This window comes from Falco naumanni, chromosome 5 (assembly GCF_017639655.2).
Source record: "Falco naumanni isolate bFalNau1 chromosome 5, bFalNau1.pat, whole genome shotgun sequence".
NCBI lineage: Eukaryota > Metazoa > Chordata > Aves > Falconiformes > Falconidae > Falco > Falco naumanni.
In genome coordinates this window covers 52,934,038-52,957,072 of record NC_054058.1, presented here as the reverse complement: position 1 = coordinate 52,957,072, position 23,035 = coordinate 52,934,038, and the positions used below count along the sequence as shown (strand labels likewise).

Genomic DNA, 23,035 nt, shown 5'->3' with positions numbered 1-23,035 from the left:
TAAGAGTTAAAAAAATGCAGTGTACCTCTACCAGACAGCCTGAGGAATGAAACACGATACAAGCAGAGTATTGGAGGGGCTGCAAGATCACTTACCCATTCCCATATGTGGTCAGAAGGCCCATTAATTTAACTTATGGTTCAGTTTTTGAGTCAGGACTTTTTTGTCTTGAGCAGTAATCCCCTCCCACGCCTTGAAACTGTGAGGGTTGTCCATGCTATCCTAAATGTGTGGCTTACTATTTGATCCAGAGCAAATACTTTTGATAAAGGCAAACACCTTCCAGAATCAATATTCTTCTTGATAATTTTACTGAAATTATCTTTGCCTGAAATCTCTAGAAGCTAGGGAGAAGTCTTAAATTTTGATCATTCATCATACTAGGTACAGAATGTACCACAGCTAGAACTGACTTGAACATCCAAAGGTAATAAGGATCAATTTGGGCTACATTTGTTTAATTGGTTGTGATCTGTTTTCCCCTATGTACTGTTAGCCCCAAACAAATAACCCAATTAATGTTGCTGATGTGTGTGAATGATTCTCTACATTATGCAGCTGGGATGGAAAGCCTGGTAGGTTGCTGGGTATGAACATGAAATATGATTACTGGAAAAAGTACACTTCATTGAAAGTGAAAGAAGGGGTGTTCCTTATAGTAGACTAGGATACCCATGTCTTTAACAGTTGCAGAGCTTTTGTTGTGGAATTGGGTGTGATGCTCAGCTAAAGTTTGACGAGACATGAAGTCCAGAACCTCTGTAAGAAGCAGAAATTCTACTCTTCACTAACTTACTAAAAAAAATGTATAGGATGAAATCTTAGGTCTAATTGCAAAATTATAGAACATCTTTCTGAGGGGGTGCATTGTCACCTATCTTGTCTAATCTGGCTCTGATTTCTGGGAATTCAGTCTGATTTTCGTGCCGTATGAGTTTTCAAAAACCCAAAACACTATGTCTAGTTACTATGATGTTAATTTGATTAAAATAGAAAACAACTCTAATCTCACTGTGACATACATTGAGTGCAAGTAACGGATATTTCTACTGTTCAGAAATAGATGATGATAGTTTTACATCTTGTTTTAAAAGCCGTGACTTACAGTAATAGGATTACAACACAATTTTTTTCATCTTGTTTGCTGGGAATATGTTTTCAGAAATGTTGATGAACACATCTATTTAGATCATTCCAGTTTGTGATTTGGGATGGCTAGAAATGAATGTTATGTTTAAATAATGCTTTATTGGTTTTCTTTGACCAAACCTTATTTTCAAGTGGGGGAATTAAGAACTAACTTTTGTCAGTCATATGTAGTGAACAAGTGTTTGCTCTGGAAATGACAGCCGTTAGACTATTGTTCTTAAATTTCAGGACCTGTAACAAGATTGCCAATATTTTGTCTGAACATCTGAAGCCGTTTCAGAATCTAGAAACTTTGGACTTAAGCAACAACAACATATCAGAGCTGAAAATATCATCATTTCCATCATTACAGCTTAAGTATCTGTAAGCAAAACTTAGTCTTACTTTTTTTCTTTCAAGTTGCTTTTAAAAAACTTGTTGGAAAACTTAAGTTGGCAGTGGTTTGTTAAGGTACTAAACCTTCTTTCAGAAATGCCTTAAATATTTATTCCTACTTTTCACCTGTCGCACTTAACATAAACTAACTTTGAATACATGGGTTGCTGTAATGAGATGTTTTAATTCCTAAAAAGTGAAGTTCGTCATCTTGAGATGAAACAAAATGATGTGTCTCAAGAGAAATAATTATGTAGCAAAATGAACTGAAGTTCTCAGTGGTTGGGCTAATCTTGAGTTGCAATGGAGTTTTGTGGACTTTTTTGAGTCTGCCTTAATCCTTATTCAGTAATACCACAATGTCCGAGCTATACTGAGTGAGAATCAAGTAATGGTGTTGCAGCATGCTATCTTTTGCCAGTGGTACGCTCTTGCAGAGTAGAGCAAAATGTTGGTGGTGAAATACTATTTGACCATAGGCTGAGCTGTCAAGAGCTCTAATTACTAAGATAAATGAAATTCCATTTATCAAGGAGTAGGCAGTGCAAAAGCTTTGTGTTTCACTACTTGGTATTAAGAATTTATTAAGTAACTGTAAATTTAACCTTCTAGACATTGTTTCAACAGGTACATTAACAGTAACCGAATAACCTCCATGGAGCCTGGTACCTTTGACAATTTGTCTACCACACTTCAAGTATTGAAACTGAACAGGAACAAAATTTCAGCAATCCCTCAAAAGATGTTTAAACTCTCCCATCTGCAGCACCTGTAAGTGCAACCTACAATTGACTAATTGTTTTCAGGTTTTCCAGAGCACTGGCAGTGCTTGAACTTTAGCCTTTAATTTAACCAGAGGCAGAGTGAGACAGACACAGAAAACCTATTACTACAAACCTTACTAACTGCAGCTTTGTACTGAACAAAACTAGTGTTATATATTGGTGAGATGTGAATAGTCTTTGTGTTTAAAATCATGTTTGCCTATTAAAAAAAAAAAAAAAAAGGCTGGAGAGAGAGGTACGAGCAGTATTCCTGTAAGAAAGTGTTGGAAAAAATACTAAGTGAAGTAAACTTACATACTTCGCTACAGTGCTCCTTTATTTATTTTGTGTTTTCATGGTGAAATGAAGGGAATTTATTTGATTTCACAAGGTATGACAATAAGCAATATGTTTGATTAAATAGACTTCCATCAGCTTCACTGATACAATGCTGCCTACAAATGTTTTACCAAATAAATAATAGGTAAAATTATTTAATATGGAAGAGGCTGGGGAAATATCCCCCCTTTTTTTAAAAAAATAACCAAAACCCCCTCGCAAAACCCCCAACTTAAGAGTGCAGGAAGTTGGCGAGAGGATGGGCTAGGACTGCACATTGTCAAACCCGGAATAATTATTTTCCATGTTAGATTGTCAAGAGTTAAAAAGTACGAACTCGCTTATGTTAACCGTGAAAGGGAAAGGTCGTAAGAACAGTGAAGCATTAGGATGTTTGACACATCTGGAAACAGTGACTGTGCCTTTTCTGTATACAAATGCAAGAAGAGGTTGAGGTTAACTGAAGCCTTGGTAAAAGAGTATGAGAACAGTCTTGCAAAGCTCAGGATTTTTTAATCATCTTAGTAGACTTTCTGATATTGAGATTCAACTCAAATTTTGGAAGTTGGTGGTATTCTTGCCTAAAAAAGTTCTGCTGGTTCACAATTTAATCAGTAAGCTGACCTAGTTATGTTAGGTAGCTAATCTTCAATGAGGGACAAAAATTTATGTTATCACCTGAAAGAAGTATTCAGAGGAGGAGTGGGGAAGAACTGAAGGCTGTTCTTTCTGAATGTTCTTCACTGCTTATGTGCATTTAAACATGGGAAGAGAAGTAGGGTTCTCTGTTGAGTGTCTGTTATCAGGTAGGGTTTGTATCAGGCTGCTAGAGAGAAAAGCTGAATTCTTACAAGACTGAGACTGAAAAATAATTGTGGTATAACTACAGGGAGAGAATTATTTAGGCCTTTACTTCCCCAGGGGAAGTAAGTTTTGGAAGGAGAGGATTCTTTTTGGTTTGGTAGGATGCAGGTTGATAGGTGTAATACGTTCTTGAAGGGGCAGATGGTTACTTACTGTATGAGGACCTCTTCTTATTTTCTTGCTGTTGTCTAGTCCTGTCCCTTTGTACTATGTATCAGTTGTTGCTAATAAATAACCTGTTAATTTGGCAACTGTTAGCTAGTTTAAAATTCAGTTCTTTATACCGGTGTGAAGCTAGACTTCCCTTTTCACATAGCTCAAAGTCAGAAAGCTGCTTGGAGTTGGTGCAGGGTTTGGAGTTAAAACAGACCAAAGCCAAGAAATTGTTGTGGAGAGCAGGAAAATAGAAAATATTGAATACTACTGTCAGTGCAGCTTGCCCTCCAGCTAGTTACGCCTTGTAACTCCCTTCCAGTATACACACAGGTCGCAGCTTCTGATCTACAAGGGGTGTGTGTAGTGGCAGAAGGGTGAGTGCTAAGACTGCTTTAGAAGGAGGGAGGAAACTATTCATAACTAGTTGTGGAGAATGAGGGAGGAATGTGTAACGTATGCTTGGCTCCAGATTTAAAAAAGAAATATCACGCAGGATATTTAATTTTGCCTAGTTACCACAACTAAAAATTTTAACTTTTTCTTTCTGAAGATTATTGATTGTAATTGCAAGCTAACCTTAACGGCTCTGCTGCTGGATAAACACTAGGAACTTGCTTTTACTTTTGAGTTAGCAAACAGGATTAACCATGACATTCTTTAAATCTGAATATCAAGGAACTACCAAGTACTTGTCCTCACTATCAGAAAGGCAGAACAGTATTAGCATGGTTAAACATAATGTACTACAGTAAAATGTTTGGGTTGTATTACATCTTGTTTCTGTTGGTTTATGTGCAAGAAAAGCATTTAAATAAGGTTTGTTTCCAGAGAAGGGAAGAAAGGTTGTTTGCATGCAGTGAACTTTACTGTGCTTTAATTGTAAATTTTATTGATGCAGGGAGCTGAATCGCAACAAAATTAAAAAAATAGATGGGCTTACTTTCCAAGGACTTCCAGCTTTGAAATCATTAAAACTGCAGAGAAATGGGGTTACTAGGCTCATGGATGGTGCTTTCTGGGGATTGACCAACATGGAAGTCTTGTAAGTATAAACTTCTTGCTGATAGATTCTGCTGATAACGTCTTCGTAGAAGTGAACAAAATAAATGGAATTGCTGGATAAAATGTAAAGGTGTTTTTGAATTAAATTGTTCTAGTGTGGCTTGAAAAGCAGCAAGCAGTCATTGGTGAACGTGTAGGATAGCACAATCTGAATGCATGCATACAAGTAGATGTAAACTAAGGCTGCAACTATATAGCCAGTACCATGAAGTCAGATGTGGACCCTTGGCAAAGTGTGCATGTCACAGTTTCTGAAGCTTATGTCTTTTATCTGTTTGTATATGTTTGTGTGTGTTTGTAGGCAGCTGGACCATAACAACTTAACAGAGGTAACCAAAGGCTGGCTTTATGGCTTGCTGATGCTGCAGCAACTCCATCTCGGCCAAAATGCCATCAGCAGGATCAGTCCTGATGCCTGGGAATTTTGCCAAAAACTCAGTGAGCTGTGAGTGGCTTTTATTCTATTCCAGTTTTGAAAGCCAGGTACATGCCAAAGCATGAGCTTCTTACCACTGATCTGTGAATTTTTCATAACAAAGTTTCCAAGGTGACAGCAACTTTTTTGTTTGTGAGACAGTTATATTTTGTTGAAAGAAGTTGAAGCCAACCGTGACTGCTTCATTTCACTGTGGCATTTGAACCAAAACTGTAACAGTCATTTTCAAATGAAAGAAGTTAATCTGCAATAATTTGTGAATTGTTTGAAACAGTACACAAGCTGTGTGGTCAGAAAGGCTTTGTGATAGCTGTAAAGGAAAAAACTTTGTCCTACCTTTACTCTTGAAAATTCTCCTGGGTTGAACTGAGTAATAAGCACTGCAGCATACATTAAAATACATTTTTTCCTTGAATTTGCAGAGATTTAACGTTCAATCGCTTAACAAGATTAGATGATTCAAGCTTCGTTGGTTTAAGCGTGCTGGTTGGACTGTACATTGGAAACAACAAAGTAAATTACATTGCTGATTGTGCCTTCCGGGGACTTTCCAGTCTACAGACCTTGTAGGTTGACAGACTCAATTTTTAAGGTCGAAAGCCTTAAGAAAAACCCTCAGTGTTTATAGATACTCTCTTTTCTCCCATATGAAATATGCAAGGACCTTTTATTAACTATCCCAGATCAGCACATGTTTTTCTTACAGTAGGATATTTGTTTCAGAATAGTTGGGAGAGGGAGGACTTCCTCTTTTGTTAAGGCTGGGCACAATGGATGGTGATAATTATGATATGAACTTTCTGTAGCATTATTATGGGAAAGGCACGTCTCCGTTCAAAGGCAGCAAGCAGCACTGCTACCCAGAGCTTTAGGGATCTGGATCATAGTTGTATCTTAACTGAATCAACATTTTCCCTTAACGGTAAAAATAAGAAGATGACACTCAAAGCTCTGTATTACTATGGATGCTGATGCTTGTTGTGACTGGGCAATTGCTTTAAGCATTTGAGCATTTTTTGAAATAACATTTCGTAAAGGAAGAGGAAGAAAGAAGTAAATTAATCTAAATATATTCCACCTCATTAAAGTTTTCCAATTGCATACTGTTGACTCATCTGTTAGCCAGATGAATGGAATCGTTGCCTTTCCCTCTACGCTTTGAAAAGGGTGCTAATACTTTACTTTTAGGGGTTTGCTCACATCCTCACACTTTGGGCATCTAGGAAAGAAACAATTCAAAGGGATGTATGCTATGTTTCTAAAGTATACAGAGGGATATAGATCATAAAGAGAGGAAGTCAGAGACTTGTGAAGTGTCTAGGAATTGTTAGACTTTTCCTCCTAGATATTTTTTTCTCTCCTCTAGCCCTGTTGATTCTTTGCTGAAACACCATTCTTTTCACAAATCTCTGATCTCTTTAATGCTTCACAGATAATTAAGCTAGTGTTGTGGATGTTGTAGGATGTAAAAATGATTCACTTTATTAATAAATCTCTGTGTGTTCTCTGTGTGTTAGCTAATATTATGAACTTAACAAATGCATGAGTATGTTTTATTTCGAAGGGACAAACGTTGATCCCTTCCCTTCCTATAATACTCCTTCTCTTAAGATAATCCTGTATCTGAATACCTTTGTAGAGGAATGTGTGTTGGTTTTTTTAACAATTCATAAAATTGTTAGGTTTGTAATCTCTTTAATTATCAGTGGAAAAAGTACTAATATTCCTCAAAGTCTCTCAGTAAAAGTTGAAATTAAATAGCTAATCAGGAAGAGCTTCTCTTAAAACAAACCAACCCACCCACCCATATCCCCCAAACAAACAAAAAACAACTACCAGAAAGCTATTTCAGAAATTGTTTTACATAATACATATTCTTGAAGAACTATGTACCTTGTTCTTTTTAATTGCTCTTGTGGTTTTATTTCTCCTCCCCACTTAAACAGGGATCTGAAAAACAATGAAATATCATGGACTATTGAAGATATGAATGGCGCCTTCTCTGGCCTAGATAAACTTAGGAGGCTGTGAGTATTGCTACAATATTTGTAGCTCATAATTCCTTAAAAAAATTAGCTTAGATTATGTGTGTTTCAAGGGACAAGCCTAACACTTAATGATAATGTATTTTCCATAGCTGAGATAATTACTTTTAATCCCTTACCACTTTGTTCTCTATAAAATGTTCTTTTCCTATAAAAGAAATTCCAGATTGTTCAAGTCAAACTAATCTGAAATATTTTAAATATTACTACTAATTATGAAAACATTTCTCAAAGAATGAGGGTTTCCCATAATAGGAAGCGATAAGTGCGTTATATGACAAAGGCATAGTGACAGAGGTTGTCTGGTAAAGCAGCATTCAGTGGAAGTGGCTTCATTGCACTGAAATTTTCAAATGCGCATCTATGAAATAAAAAGATGCTTATGCATGTACATTTAGAGTAGTCCATATCGCTGAACTGTAAGCATTAAACATCTTCTAAAATAATTGTAAAATCTAGGTGTTTACTCAAGGGGAATAAATTAGTATCTTCTAGAGGTGAGACATTTTGCTGCATTGGGGAAGGTCGAGTGGTGAATATTAGTCATAGTTTAGAAATTAATGCCAAAAATGCAATTGTTCAGCTCAAAAATGCTTCTATTTTATTGCATTTTTTTGCAACATGTACTTACATTTTTCAGAATACTCCAGGGAAACAGGATTAGATCCATTACAAAGAAGGCATTTTTTGGTTTGGATGCACTTGAACACCTGTAAGTAGTAGAAATTAACATTTAACCCAACAAAATAATTTTTGATAGTAAATGAATTAAAAGTAGAACTACCAAGCTTTACTTATGATTTTGAATAAAATACACTTACCCTGTTTACTACTGTGATCTTGAGAAGGTTCTTCTATTTTGGAGTTATGTTGAATATGAATTTTGGAATTAATGCACAAAGTGTTATGTATTAAGCGTGCTGTAAAACTCTTTAATCCCGTCTCTTTAGTTTTTGAGCTAGGGGATCCTTTGTATATCACTAAGGTAGCAAACTATTCCTTGAGTCTTAAATGCATTCAGTTTAATAAATTACTCTTTAGTCCTCTAATGTTATTCCTCTAATGTTATTTTTCTTTTTTCCTAGAGATCTAAGTAACAATGCAATTATGTCAGTTCAAGGAAATGCATTTTCACAAATGAAGAAACTCAAAGAATTGTAAGTTTCTGTCTAAACACACCACCTCTATTAAATATACGTATATCCATTTAAATATGTAAATGAAAGCCATGTAAGATATTGCCTGATGCCATAATAAACTCCCCCTGTAACCTCTCTGAAGCCACTTAAGGGTATGCGAGTGTTTTGGGGTGTTTTGGTTTTTATGTGATGACTGTATTTAAGTGAGAGACTGTAGGATAGGAGGCATTAATTTTCTGCTACATTTGGTGTCTGGAGTCCTTATTTTAAATTGGCTGATCTCTAATAGGTATTAGATAAGGGAGACTTTGATGTAATGTGCTATAAGATCAGCAGTGCTATCACTGAGCTAAAGCTTACCGGACCAGTGAAATACAGTGCTGTAATTCTTTTGTAAAGACCTGGTTGTCATCGCTTGTAATTGGGTCTTTCTGTCCTGTAGTCGCAAAGGGGCAGATCTTCAGAGAAGTCATGAGGCGGTCACTGGGAAGGGTGTATTCTTCTAGTGAGTTTTTGGGGTTTTTTTTTGTCCTCTTGCCCTCTTTTTCTGTGGATAAATGCAGAAAAACATTGTAACTGTTCTCTGTGATTTGAGCACAGCTAATTCTTTAGCATATATCTTACAACTCCTCTGTTCATATCAGCCTTCTCTAGTCACTTCTGTTGTTCTCAGCTGCTTTGTGGATAATCTGTCAACAAGCTAAAGAATAGCAAAAAGATGCCGCTCTCATTATAAGCAGAAACTGCCTGAAGCTTGTCTGAAGTTTTTAATTTGTGTTCTCCAGACTCCTGTCAAGTATCACCCTAGTAGCTGGTGCTCCTCTTCATCTTATCATATTAGTCCATGTTGGTTGCCATAGATAAACTAACAAGGAGCCTTGCGTATTTCATAGAATCATAAAACAGACCAGTTTGGAAGGGACCTCAAAGAGTCATCTGGTCCAGCTTCTGTGGAAAAGGGAGCCTAGATGAGATTATTTAGCACCCTGTCCAGGTGTGTCTTGAAAACCTCCATTGCTGGAGACTCCATCACATGCCTTGGGAGGTTGCCGGTATATGACTGTTCACATTGTGAAATATTTCTTTCTTGTATCCAGACAATATTTGATTAATTTAAGTTCAGTTGGATGTTACCCATATCCTAGTGTAGCTGCAGCTGCTCTAGAAAGCAGCAGCCATGCTTCTACCATAGTGAGTTGTTTTCTGCCTTTCTTCTTCCTTGAGTTGGATCTGGTTGTATTGCTTGATTAGTTTGCTGAACTCACTCAGCCAGCTGCAGGGTAACTCAGCCAGCCAGCTGCAAGGCAATTGCTAGATTTGGCACAAGAGAAGTGGTGGGAGCACAGTGACGACAAATAGGGATTGATATAGATGACTTGAAGAGTGATCAAATGTGATGGAATGACAGGGTAACACTGCTCCAGGAGGTGTAAAATGCTGTAAGATACCAGACTATGAACACTTCAGTGAAATAAGCATTCAAGAATTGTTGGTTTTTTTTTTTTCTGTACTTTTCTTGAAACACCTGGTAGACATCCGTTATGTCTGAGAAGATATAGACAGATGGTAGAAAGTACTGTCCCAGAAGAAAGATTATTAAGTATAAATTCCTATCTGGTAATTTTATTCTGAGGCCCTGAGAGAATAAACCTGAAAATAATATGACAGAGAGCCACTGCATCAGGATAGCAAAAAATGCTGTGGTTTCTCTGTCTCCTAAAAATAACAAGAATGCCCCTAGAACTGCAGTGAATGATGACCTGTTTCATCTCAATATGAACTGGTGAGCTGGCATCCTAGGTTTTATCCATGCAGTGTTAGTGTGGAAATGGCACAGAGACGCTCTTCCTTTACTTCAAGAAAAAAATCAAGAATTGGTATCTCTTCATTTATCTTCAAAGCTGTATCTCTCCCTTGATCCATAAATTATTTTTGCCTCTCCTCCAAAAACAGGTAAGATATGAAAAAATGGAATTTTGTTACTGTGTGTTTTAATGTGTTTTTTTCTAGGGTGATTCTGATTTTTCAGGTAAAACTGAGAACTCTCTTACTTCAACTCCTGGTTCTAGATACTTCACAGAATATCCCTTTGCTTTCTTATTTCTTTTGCCCTCTGTGAATGTAGCTATTCACATAGTTTAGGTAATCTGATGCATTTTTTAGATTTCAACACTTAACTATTCTTCGTTTCCCTACTCCCCTTTTAAAATATTTTCCCCAAGATAAATTCTGACTAAAACGGAAATGAAGGAATGAAATTGTCTCAGCATTTTTTTGATGTTAGCTTCCAGGGCACCTCCCTTCTGGACTGTTCTCCTACATGCCCATTATGTGTGTCCTGTTGCTGAGTGTAGTCTTGTACCCAAGATGCTACAAACAAGCCTGACTGCCTGGCCTTACATTTGTAGCAGAAGCTGAGAGTTCAGAATACCATGTCTGCTTCGTGGAATGTAGGCGTCATGACAATGGTGTCACCACTTCTGAGCTAAATAATATTGCTGTAATTCTTTTGTGATATATGTATTTAGGCTAAAAATTTAGTTTTGTTACTGATGTGCTCATATAGATCTGTATTACAAACAGACAAAACAAGCAAGCAGGCTTTGAATGTAACTGCTTTTTCTTAGGCACCTAAACACGTCAAGTCTCTTGTGTGACTGCCAGTTGAAATGGCTACCACAGTGGATGTCAGAGAACAACTTTCAGAGCTTTGTAAATGCCAGTTGTGCCCATCCTCAGCTGCTAAAAGGGAGAAATATTTTTGCTGTCAGCCTGGATGGGTTTGTCTGTGGTGAGTATAGCCTCTATTTCTCATTCCATAGGACAAATTTTGCCAAATGCATTTATTTTTGTTGTGGTGTCTTTGATATGTTTTAATTTCTCAAATAAAATGCAAAGGATTTAATATTTGCTAACATTTCCTTCTCAGTTCCCAGACTGTGATGTAGATGCTCAAAGCTTGTGGCTTTGCACAAGATGGGGAGTGGTGGTTTTGTAACTCTTATTGCATGTACAGCTTGCTTACATAGTGCATAGCATAGCATGCAAGGGAAAGCTCAATAGTTTCTGGTGGTAAATGTATACGTCTTTAGATTTAGAAGATGGATATTGTTTAGATAACTTTCATTTTTAAGTGAGACATTTTGGCAAACTCAAGATGCAATTTTTTTGGTTTGATTATTTGTGAGTTATTTTCATACTTCATCAGTCTCGGGGTTATTCCATAGCTGAGAAAATCTGAAGGTAAAATAGCCATACTGGCCTCAGCTCTGATCTTTTTTGCGTGTGCTTGTTGTCTGCTTCAAAAATTATTCGGACCATGTAAGTTATTGCCTGTATGTAAACTGTGTTTTAAAACATCAGATTACCACAGTTACGTTGCTTATATTTTGTATTTCAGTACGCCAGAGAGTAAATGCTAGTAAAATACTTTTACTTTAAGACTTGAGAATTTGAGGTGATAGCATCTGCCTTTAAAATGAAATTTCTTTGTGTGTTTAGTAACACTGGTTATCACCTATTTCTTAAGTTTTCTATTTAATGCAAAGGGAGGAGTAAAGATGTGTGTTTAAGTACTCTGATACATTAAGTGGGAACTTTGAAAGTATCAGGAAATTAAAAGCTAACTGCATTTCTTGTATTACTGTTGTATAAGTTTCGTTTTTCTTACTAAAGAAAATTAAAACTTCATAGTCTTCAGTGACAAAACAGTAACCATGTTTGTCTTGTTTCCTCTCATAGCAAATATGACTGCTTAATTTTTACTATTGCCACTTGTGCCCTTTTTTCAGTGGGAAAGCAGGCACAGAATAAAAAATAGTGTACAAAAATGTTTTTTCCCTTATTAGCAGTCAAATGTTTAATATGTTAATGCTGAATAATGAGTGGGTGGTACATAATCTGGCTGCTGCTGGAAAGGAGAAGTTGACATAGTGCAGGAAATTACAGATTACTCAATAGCTAGTGGAGTCTATATGAAGTATACATCCTTATTTATGAGAAACTCATTCTGGCAAGAAATTAAATTGGAGGATTTAAATATATATCTCATTTGTTAAACCACAGGGAATCATGATCTTTCTTCGAGCTGCTGAATGCCATTTTAAATGAATTAATCTCAAACCTTTTAAGATATATTAGCAAAAAAGGACGTATTAAGAGTAGGTTCTTACATTTAATATGTAATTGTCATGCAGAAGTAACTGGGATCTCTTAATGAGTGTTTCACTGTTTGTTAAATCTTGAAAGCGTGCCATCACTAGGCATTTGGGTGTACATCCCTTGTCTTAGAAGTTTCCAGTGGCCTCACTTGCTTTTACAGAACTTTCAAGTCCTGTCTGAAATTAAAACAAACAATCTATTAATAATCTATTAACATAGAATTTATATGAGTTTATAAATTGTCCCAATCAAGCCAAGTTATATTTTTGACAACAGTTAGGAGATGGGAGGGAGTCACCCTAAATTTGTTAAAGGAAAGCATGTGTTAGGCAAGGATTCCATATCTGTGAAACTAAAAAATAGAAAATCTGCATAATTTGTGCTTCCTAAGATCATGCCTTTCAAGCTGAAACAAATCATGAGACATTTGTGTTGTAAAGGTAACTGGAAGAAAAACAGAATAGATGCTTTTTTGACCTATATTAATTGCTTCAAGATAACATAGAGTACCATCTAAGTGATGAATAATTTGTTTTCTCTTTACATAGTAGTCAGGTAGCTTCTATATGTAGTAGTCAACTGGCTCCTATAAAATGAGAAGTATGTGTGTGCATTTCTGTGATACATATATTCATATACACTGTCAGTTTATTCTGTTCTGAAAAAACACATTGCCAGTCTCATCCTAGAGTGTTCTTCTGTAGTCAGTAGTATCTGCTTATTTGAGTGACCTTTTCATCCCCCCTTCCTGCCAAAATAATTAAGATTTGAAGATATTTTATTACTCCATTGATAGTACAACTAAACCAGAATGAAGTATGTTCTGTCCTTTCACAAGGCTAATTTAAATATTTACAATGTTTTACTTACTTTCACTGACTTTGCACAGGGATAACTAGCAACTCCATTTGCAAATGGTATAGTTTATCATGGAGGAAAACCAAGTGGCCTGGGAGATTCTTAAGGCCCATACTTAGGGTTCCAGGTCAGGGGATCCACATTTTCCTGTCACTGGAGTGCAGCTCCAGCCTTGCAAGTGTTCTGCAGGCAGCTCATGTTAAGGCTATCAGCCCATCTCATTTTCTTTTGTAGCACACAGCGTACAGGTTCTTCAAGGAAATAATGCGTTGACCCTGGTATGTTGTTCCCAAACAAATAAAGACGTAAGAAGGTAAAGGGGCTAGGTAAAACCTGACTTTCTGCAGTGCAGGCAGGGGCTGCGGTAAGGAGTATTTGGGGCCCAGGGCTTTTTCTGCAGTTCTTGTGAAATTTGGGCCTGTGTCTTTGTCAGGAGGTAGGAAATATCTTGCAAGTTAGGAATACACTAAGGCTTTTGCTTACTGAAGACCAGACATTTAGTTGCTCGCTCCTTTTGTACATGCAGTGTATATGCAATTGAAAGAATAAATAGTTCAGAAGGCAAGTAATTCTGTAAACTCACAAAATGGCACTTTACTATTGGAAAGTCACCTTCAAAGGGACCTCCAGAAACTAATCTCCTGAAGTTCTTGTGTGCTGCCCTGCTTAAGGGAACTTCAGCACTGCTGTGTTTGTAAGGTGGACCAAGCAGCCACAAATCACTGGAACAGTGACTTTTGGACTTGATGGTTTTTTGTGGGTTTGAGGAGAACCCTCGACATTAACTTGCAGTTTCTGATGGCAGAAGAACTATGGTTTCAATAAAGGAAAACTCAACAGTAGCCTGAGGTGTTATAAAGATGAAGGGTAAGTTTCATGACTGACATTCAGAATAGTTCTTACAAATGTCAGGGGGTAGTTGTCTCCTCCTTAGTGCTGCTGTTGAGCAAACTGTACGCACAGTCTGCTTTTAGATGTACTTTCTCTTCAATAAGAGATGACTTGGCACAATAAACTCCTAAATATGGTATCTTTAAATGCCCTAAGGCTAACAAAATTGAGAATGAAGGCATTGTATATCCATTTTATAAATACCTATCTGACTCTTCTCTCAAACCGATAAAACAAGGCTTACAAACTCTTTCTAAAAGAGTCCTCAGGCCTCACGTATAGTATTTTTTTTTCTTCTTTCTCTGTGTTACTTTTTCTCCCTTCATCCTTCTGTGCAGATGATTTTCCTAAACCACAGATCACTGTCCAGCCAGAAACCCAGTCAGCAATCAAAGGCTCCAATTTGAGTTTTGTATGTTCGGCAGCCAGCAGCAGCGATTCCCCAATGACTTTTGCATGGAAGAAAGACAATGAATTACTGCAAGATGCTGAAATGGAGAATTATGCACACCTCCGGGCCCAGGGTGGTGAAGTGATGGAGTACACCACCATCCTTCGACTGCGCAATGTTGAATTCAGTAATGAAGGGAAATACCAGTGTGTTATTTCAAATCATTTTGGTTCATCCTACTCTGTCAAAGCCAAACTTACAGTAAACAGTAAGTATGCTACTTCTTGCTTGGGGACTTGAAGTAGAATGATTTTAATCAAGATATGTGAACATAGTTTTTTCCTTTCTCATTATATGTGACTTTAGAAGATGCCTTAAATAAGCTGAAATTAATTCTAAAAATATATCCGCTTCCAAGATCACCATTCAGTTTTACCTCTGTTACCTCTGGCCTCATTGTGCTGAACCATAGTATAGGAAAAAACAAATAGTAAATCACAATTCGTGGTAAATCTGACAAAATCTGTGTAATAAGATGGAAAAACATTTGTCTTTTCTTCACAGGAGGTAAGTGTATACTCTGTTTCAAGGTACTATGGAAAGGTCATGTAGGAGGCTGTTAGTAGAAAGGAGATTTTGATCTAGATGGTCTCACATACTTCATAGATCTCTCCCTTTCTCTTTGGTGGCTACTGATAAATTTAGGTTGTAAGCTTCTCCAGCACTTTTAGGCCCAAGAATTAAGAGTTAAGAAAATGCTGTGCAAAACCCAAAATGTTATGTTTCATTTATTCATTTTGGTATCACTAACTTTTCTTTAGTGCTGCCTTCATTTACAAAGATCCCTATGGACTTAACCATTCGTGCTGGGGCAATGGCACGTTTGGAATGTGCTGCAGTTGGGCATCCTGTCCCGCAGATTGCTTGGCAGAAAGATGGTGGAACAGATTTTCCTGCAGCGCGCAAGAGGCGCATGCATGTCATGCCTGAAGATGATGTATTCTTTATTGTTGATGTAAAGATTGAGGACACAGGAGTTTATAGCTGTACAGCTCAAAACACTGCTGGAAGCATTTCAGCTAATGCAACGTTAACCGTACTAGGTAAGACATTGGCAATCCTTGATGGTGTAATCTCCTTGAAGAGCAAAACTATTGCTGAGCACTTTCAAATTCATAAGCTGATTAAAAGTAGCAAAGCTGTGAAAGTGTTGTATAGGAACAAAAATATTCTGAAATAATTTCTGTTTACACATAGAAATACGTACTTCAGCACACAACCACTATTATGATGCAAAATAATAAGTTTGTTATGTTTCTCAGTGCGTACGCTATGTCTGATATGTGGGGAGGGAGGGAAGGGGGCTTCTATTTTTGTTTAGAGACAGGAGATTTTGTTTAACTTGTCATTTCCTGATGTTTTATTAACCATTTTTGAGCTACTTCTCTGCAATCTTGAGCATGTATGTTTGGCCTTTTTACTTTCTAAGGTAGTTGAGTGTCTAGGTCTGATCAATTGACAAGTAAACTGTAGGCTCTAAGATCAAATTCCTTGAGTGTGTTTTTTCTGAGAATGAGAGTAAGCTTTATTAGGCCTTACTGATGCATTTAATTTAGCTTTTCCTCTTGAGCTGTGAAGGGACATGTTCCCATTCTTGCAAGGTCATTTAGAGTATAATGGCTTATGCTTTCTTTTCAGAAACACCATCATTTTTGCGGCCTTTGCTGGATCGAACTGTAACAAAAGGTGAAACTGCAGTTTTGCAGTGTATTGCTGGTGGTAGCCCTCCACCCCGACTGAATTGGACTAAGGATGACAGCCCTCTTGTGGTAACGGAAAGACATTTCTTTGCTGCAGGCAATCAGTTACTAATTATTGTGGACACAGATGTGGAAGATGCTGGGAAATACACTTGTGAAATGTCTAATACTCTTGGAACAGAACGGGGCAACATCCGTCTTAATGTAATTCCTACTCCCACCTGTGATTCTCCTCAAAACATTGCCCCATCACTTGATGATGATGGATGGGCTACAGTTGGCATTGTGATCATAGCTGTGGTTTGCTGTGTGGTGGGCACTTCCTTGGTGTGGGTGGTCATCATCTACCACACCAGAAGGAGAAATGAAGATTGCAGCATCACAAATACAGGTGTGTAAACTGAAGGTTTGCCTTGGAAAGCAAAAAAAATGTTTGTGGTTGCTTTGCAATGACTTTATTGTAGGAACATTTGTGTGCTTTGACTCAGAGTCAGAAGGGTGAATTACTTGTTACCTTCAGCGCTTTGCTGACAAGTTTAAAAATACTTCTACAAACTCTGAAGTATGCTGATGGCTTTTGTGTGTGTTTTGCTTCTCCACAGATGAAACAAACTTGCCTGCTGACATTCCAAGCTACCTGTCATCCCAGGGAACACTGGCTGAAAGGCAGGATGGATATGGTTCATCTGAAAATGGCAGTCATCATCAGTTCCTCACATCTTCTGTGGGAGGGTATTTCTTGCAGCAGAGGGACAGTAATGGTAAGTGTAAAATAGTAAGCAGATTTTCCATGTTGCTTGAGTTGCTGCAGTTTGGCTATTGTCTTTCAAGCTAAGAGAAATAACATTAAAGAAACGTCTTCAACAAAGTTTAAGAGAGCATATGAAATGTATTGCTTGGTATTGTTTCGATGAGGTAATAAGTAACTTGGTTCTGTTCATCCAAATGATGCTATGGCTTTGCTTTAATCATGAAGTTTTTCTCTATAGTCTCAAAGGTAAAATTAAACTGATGATCGCTTTTCCAAAATAAGAGTGTCCGAAAGGAGTTACAACAGCATGCTTTCCTCTGTTACAGCTTGAAAAGAATGCTTTTAATGGAGTGTAGGCATAGGTGGTAATACCAGTGTAACTTTAGTATAATAAAACTGGTTAAACTTTCCTGTTAGAAAAGTCATTAGTGTCCGAGTCAATAAAGGATTTAAGGTGATTGCAACTTAAAAGCTGCAGTACTTAATATTTATACATCTGGCCCCTGAGAATGTAGAACATAATCTGGGTTAGGGAGGAAAAGGCAACTTACTGGGAAGGGGTTGGGGTCAAGGGGTACAGTCAGGATTTGAGGCGGGGGGGGAATGGAGTAGTGGTGAGATAATTCTGCAGTTGTAGGGTAGTGAGAGGAGCAGCCTGTTTGTGGAGTAAGAACCGCAGACCGTGTTCACAGCTTTCAGGAACCACTGAACTGAAAGTCAGTATTGCTTTTTGAGCACCCAGTGACTCTCAGATTCTTCCACCTGGGATTTTCTTGTTAGCACTCTGCTCCAAAAGGTGGCTGTGTGATGGAGCATAAGCCTGGCTTCCAGTACAGGAAGGAAATCCCTGGTTCTGATCCCTGTAATTTGGTTTGTTCTGTTATCCAGGGACTGTGTAATGAAGCAGTGTGACATATTCTCTGTCAAGCTAATTAATTGAACACTTGCTAGAATTAGAATTCTCATCAAAAGATTAGGTTAAACTTAAGCTCTAAATACACTGTGAAATGTGGTTGAACTGATGGGGTTCTTAAAAGAATAAAACTTAGTTAAGAAACCATAAGCTGAAACTTAAGAAAAGACCATATGCTGACATGTCAATTTTATTTTTAAGGCATTTGCCATCTAGATAATGGCAGTGAAGCAGACCTTGAAGGTGTTGCAGATCCATTCCTATGCCACTATCTGGGGACTTCAGGGACTTTGTATTTGAAAGGGAACACATATGGCTCTGAAGCCTTTGAAGCATACAGTGCAAGTAAGTTGGGGAGGGGAAAAAAGTTTTAGTCATAATCTGATCTTACTCTATTATGAATCTATATAAAAACAATTTTTCATTTTTTTAGGTTGCAGCCCCGACCAAAGAACAGCATGCCTGGACCCTTATGAGTCTGGCTATTTAAAGAAAAAGGAATGCTATCAGTACTCGCCTCCACTGGAAGATCCATTTGACCAGTGTGTTGGCATTATTGGGATGCAGGCTACAAGTAGCAAATTTGTTAACTCCATTTATACTCAAAATGAAGGAACTGGACTAAAAAGCAAAAGTCTGCATTCAGACACATTTGATTTAAACAGAAGTTTGGAACGTTCATCTGTTATCAGTAACAGCACTTTCATGGGTATGTTCTAGCTATTGTTTTTTATTCAACCTGCTGATATCCTTGCTGTGTAGTTTCCTACTTCCAACACTAAGCAAAACTGATTTCTGAGCTGCTTCTTTTCCACTCTTACAGTAGGTAATTCTGTAGTAGTGTTTAAATGTTCATATAGCTGGCATTGTGAAAAAACTGATTTTGTGCAATTTTTCGTGAGCTTATTTTTGTGGGTGTCCATGAATTTATTAAGGTATAATACAAATACTTTAGAAAGGAGAAGAGAGACAGGAAGTAATTGAGAAAAGGCAGTTTGATTGTTGTTCTTGACGTTTTGCATGTATTCTTGTCTTTCTGTTTTCTTCCTGCCTGAGTAACTTACAATATTGCATTTAGGCTCACTCACCACTGCTGTGCATGAGGACAGTTGGATGCTGCAGTACTCAGGATGCCTGCTGGGTCCTACCAGGAGCTAGCCAGGAGATGGACCCTATCCTGTGTTGCGAAGGGGGCAGCTTGGGGCTTGGTCAGAAGCAGAACTGACACGTCAGTTGTCAGCTGTAACAGGTCACATGCGGTAGTCCGTGTTCACCTCTGGATGTGACTGTGAGCCATGTTCTGCTTCTCAGGAAGCCTGACTTTTAAGGACCGTTAAATACAACATGCCAAATGTTTGAAGTTCAGGAACAGAAAAGTGATTACAGTAAAACTGCTTAATGAGCATATTTAGATTACCAGGGTATCTTGATAGGTTACACTTACATAACAGTGTCATCAGTGGAGTGATTCTTATCTTCTTATCTTAGTATAGCTGGCAGATTTCCATTGATGTTAGGATACTCAAACACACTTTAACAAACTTCAGGCATACCAGAAGTTTTGCATGACAGGCAAAAGCCCCAGGAGGGCTCAGGGCAGCTGGAGAGACTTGAACTCCATTGTGTGAGGATATATTGTATAATACAGTGAGCCAGAACTATTTACCCTCCAGAGTAAGGTACTGTGGGAAAATGCCCTCATTACCCCTCCTTTGTCTTCTTTACTCGTGGTGTGTATGACAAGAGCTTCTGAAGCTTAATTCAGGGTTTAAAATTCTAATCCAGATTGCAGGTAGAGGTGAGGGGAATGAGAAGACTGTTGCTTTACCTTTGAAGCTCCCTACATTTTGGGTATTGGTTTGGTTCATTGGTTAAAAACATGTATAAACCCACATACTGTTTTCATCCCTGTGTTATCTGAGCACCAAGTGCAGCCCTGGTACCGTGGATTGTCTCCGGGCTGGTGTCAGCATGGTTGATCAAGGCGTCAGTCTTCTGGCTCTGCAAGGGGACCTGGAATGTGCATCACTGGGCTCTTTGTTCTCAGGGGGTGGGGAAGGAGGTACAAGCTCTGAAGTTTTCCCCCTTCGAAAGCCAGATGTTTGGACTGTAAAACATTGCAGATGCCATGACATCTGGCAGAGGCCCTAGGACTACACATGGCCTCCTGGCTGCCTGCCACTATTGCTGTGGTGGGACTGTGCACACAGGGCTTTACCATGTGTCTCCTGCAGAAATTAATTGTACTGTATGTGGGTATATCCAGGAGTTAATGCAGCCTCAAGGGCTCATATTCCCACTTCTGCCCTAAAAATCTATGCAGAGCTTCTTTCTTTTGTCAGGTCTCAGAGCTACTACCTCACCCAAGTTGCAATGTCATTGCCTTGGATGCTTCATAATCATTAGTACTCTTCAGTCAGACAGCCTATGGTTAGATCTTGGAGGTGGTGGCTGTGGAAGAAGTTGTGATAGATCTCTTTTTGTTAGTTGTGGGTTGGCTTCTTCAGCATCATTGTCTTAAAATTCAGCCCCCCCTTTTGCCTCGACAATCACAATGAAGAAGACAGCTGGCGTTAACATCACTGTTGATGCATGAGCCAGAAAGTTCACAGCTTGGATTTATTTTATTTTTTTTTTTTAGGACAGGATTAATTTGTAGCTTTGGTGCTGTGAGGAACACCTTTTCATGTTGTATTAGGAGCTAAATTGCTCTGCAGATCATAGGTGCAAATATGGACCTTGTCCAAATCTGATTTTAGTAACATCTTAGATTACAGTTGTACTTGAAACCTTTGCTTCTATCAACTAAGCAAAACTGAAAGTGTGGTTTTTTGGGTGCAAAATTTATTAATGATTGTAGTTTAAAATAATTAATAAAACCTGAGTTCTTCAAAATCCACCGGTTGCACATTGTCCTCTGAAAATAAGTCTTTTGAGTGTCATTTACAGGCACAATAACTTTTGATGCTGTATCCAGTGAAAAAACAGAGGGCCCTTCTTCAAGAGGTGTTGATGCTAACACCTTCCCAATGGCGAAGAGTGACAGACACACTATTTTTTGGCTAGTGAATCCAGATACTTACGAATAAAGATTCAACTGAATGCCAGATTCTCTTTGGGCTACATCTCTTCTAGCCATTTGCAGACAAAGCAATGAAGAGGTGTGAATGGAGAATTTTGTTGGCGGGACCTTTGTTATTAATGGGAGATGCTAGCCAGAAAAAGATTGGTTTAGCATTCAGATTGCACGGTAGGAGGGTGTTGTATAACTCTATACATGTTAGTTTTTTGTCATTTGTTGCTTTGTTTTGTTGGGTTTTTTTTTTGTTGGTGGTGTTTTTTTGGGGTTTTGTCATTTTTGCTGAACTGCGTGGCAGATTTCATGTGCCATTCATTCACTGGAGAACTAAACAGGGAGACTTGTGACTTTTGCATTAGAAAGTGTCTTGTGATATGTTCGCAGGTTGGTCTGTGTACCCACCTCCACCCTCACCTCCCTCCCTCAAGAAAAATGGGCATGAAAGTAGTCATGAAAACAGGAGTAATGAAGTTGTGTGTGGCTATACATTTACTTTGGAAATGTTTCTAATCTCTCAGGTGGCAGAATCTTGCCTTATGCTTGTGATCACATGGATGTTTTCTTTTAAGGGGTAAAATAACAGTGAAGTAAAATCTCACTTTGGTGAACTTTTGCTTGTGTCGATCCTTGGCTTGCATTCTAACATGCAGCCCTTAGTGAGACACAAAACTGTTAGCATCACTATTTCTGTACTTACTCATTTGCTGTCTTTCAGGAACGTTTGGAAAGCCTTTATGGAGGCCTCAGCTGGACTCTCTTTCAAGTTGTAGACAGCCAGCAAATTGCCAACCAAAAACCTCCCGTAATAATCCTCATGCCTCACTGGACTTTGATGCAGAGGCAGATGAAGATGGAAAGGAAAGGACAGTTTCTAGAGGAGAAAATAGCATTTATACTTACAAACAGTCCTTTGAAAACTTTAGGACTTCTACTTTCCAATCCTGTGATTTGGATACATAGCTCCTTTTGGACCTGCCGTTGATTTCTGGAACCAAAGAAATACTTTGACATACTACTACCTCAGTGTGGAATTTTATTTAAAAAGAGAATACACAAAGGAAGAAGGGAAGAAAGAAACCACGTGATACTATGAATTCAGAACAAATAAATACGTTTTTATTCACATAAAGCATAATTGCCAAAATGCTCTACATTTTTATACAGGGAAAACATTCCTTATGGGAGTACTATATTTCTAATTATTTTATAGCTTTGTTTTATGCAAATAATATCGTTTGTAAATTAATGGTGTAAATAATACAACGTATGTATTTCTATGTCAGACTTCATTTTATTGAAATGAGTAGTAAGCATTCTAATTTTGTACTGTTACTTGTACTTTTTTACAAATGGAAACTCCATGCTGTTTGCAGGTATCATGCATCTTATTTGCACATTACTTTTAATAAAATATGCTGCCATGTGGTCTTCGACCCACATTAGTATATGAAGAATGAAAATCATGAATGAATTATGTTTGTATATAGTGTTGTATACGTAGGTGCTTTCTGTTGCGTGTTTGCACCTTTATTTGACTAAAACATGTGTCTTTAGATTTACTGTGTTAAATATGTTCACCTTCTAAGAGTGGGTGTGGTCCTGCCACAACTACTGGTAAGGTGGGTTGAAGCTATTTGTGGCAAAATAAGTGCGCAAATCATCCACTTTGTGAACTCCCGCTATCGGATGTGTGTGCACACGTTTTCAGTTTTCATGTGCACAGGGCTAGTACCAACAGCTTGCCCATGCCTATGTGCAAATACCTTGTCTGCCTCTGGCTGAGGATATGCACGGATCCATATAATGCTATTTCATAAAAGAAAAGAGGGCACTGTTTGTCTGCCTGGTAGCATCATTCTTTTCTAAGTGTCTTAGGCTTAGTGTTAAGTGCTTGCCAAGTGT

General features: G+C 38.0%; 1 protein-coding gene across 1 annotated transcript in view; it reads left to right on the top strand.

The window, feature by feature from the left end:
* LRIG3 (leucine rich repeats and immunoglobulin like domains 3) overlaps positions 1 to 22,580 on the top strand; it is a 43,658-nt gene extending 21,078 nt beyond the window's left edge. Inside the window, exons 4-19 of the mRNA XM_040596843.1 lie at positions 1,378 to 1,512; positions 2,152 to 2,295; positions 4,546 to 4,689; positions 5,011 to 5,154; positions 5,568 to 5,711; positions 7,092 to 7,172; positions 7,831 to 7,902; positions 8,276 to 8,347; positions 10,957 to 11,120; positions 14,578 to 14,898; positions 15,452 to 15,733; positions 16,329 to 16,781; positions 16,993 to 17,151; positions 18,256 to 18,399; positions 18,488 to 18,763; positions 21,849 to 22,580. Of these exons, the coding sequence (XP_040452777.1) occupies positions 1,378 to 1,512; positions 2,152 to 2,295; positions 4,546 to 4,689; positions 5,011 to 5,154; positions 5,568 to 5,711; positions 7,092 to 7,172; positions 7,831 to 7,902; positions 8,276 to 8,347; positions 10,957 to 11,120; positions 14,578 to 14,898; positions 15,452 to 15,733; positions 16,329 to 16,781; positions 16,993 to 17,151; positions 18,256 to 18,399; positions 18,488 to 18,763; positions 21,849 to 22,093 (2,980 nt within the window). The 3' untranslated portion in view covers positions 22,094 to 22,580. The remainder of the gene's footprint in view (positions 1 to 1,377; positions 1,513 to 2,151; positions 2,296 to 4,545; positions 4,690 to 5,010; positions 5,155 to 5,567; positions 5,712 to 7,091; positions 7,173 to 7,830; positions 7,903 to 8,275; positions 8,348 to 10,956; positions 11,121 to 14,577; positions 14,899 to 15,451; positions 15,734 to 16,328; positions 16,782 to 16,992; positions 17,152 to 18,255; positions 18,400 to 18,487; positions 18,764 to 21,848) is intronic.
* The last annotated feature ends 455 nt before the right edge of the window (positions 22,581 to 23,035 follow it).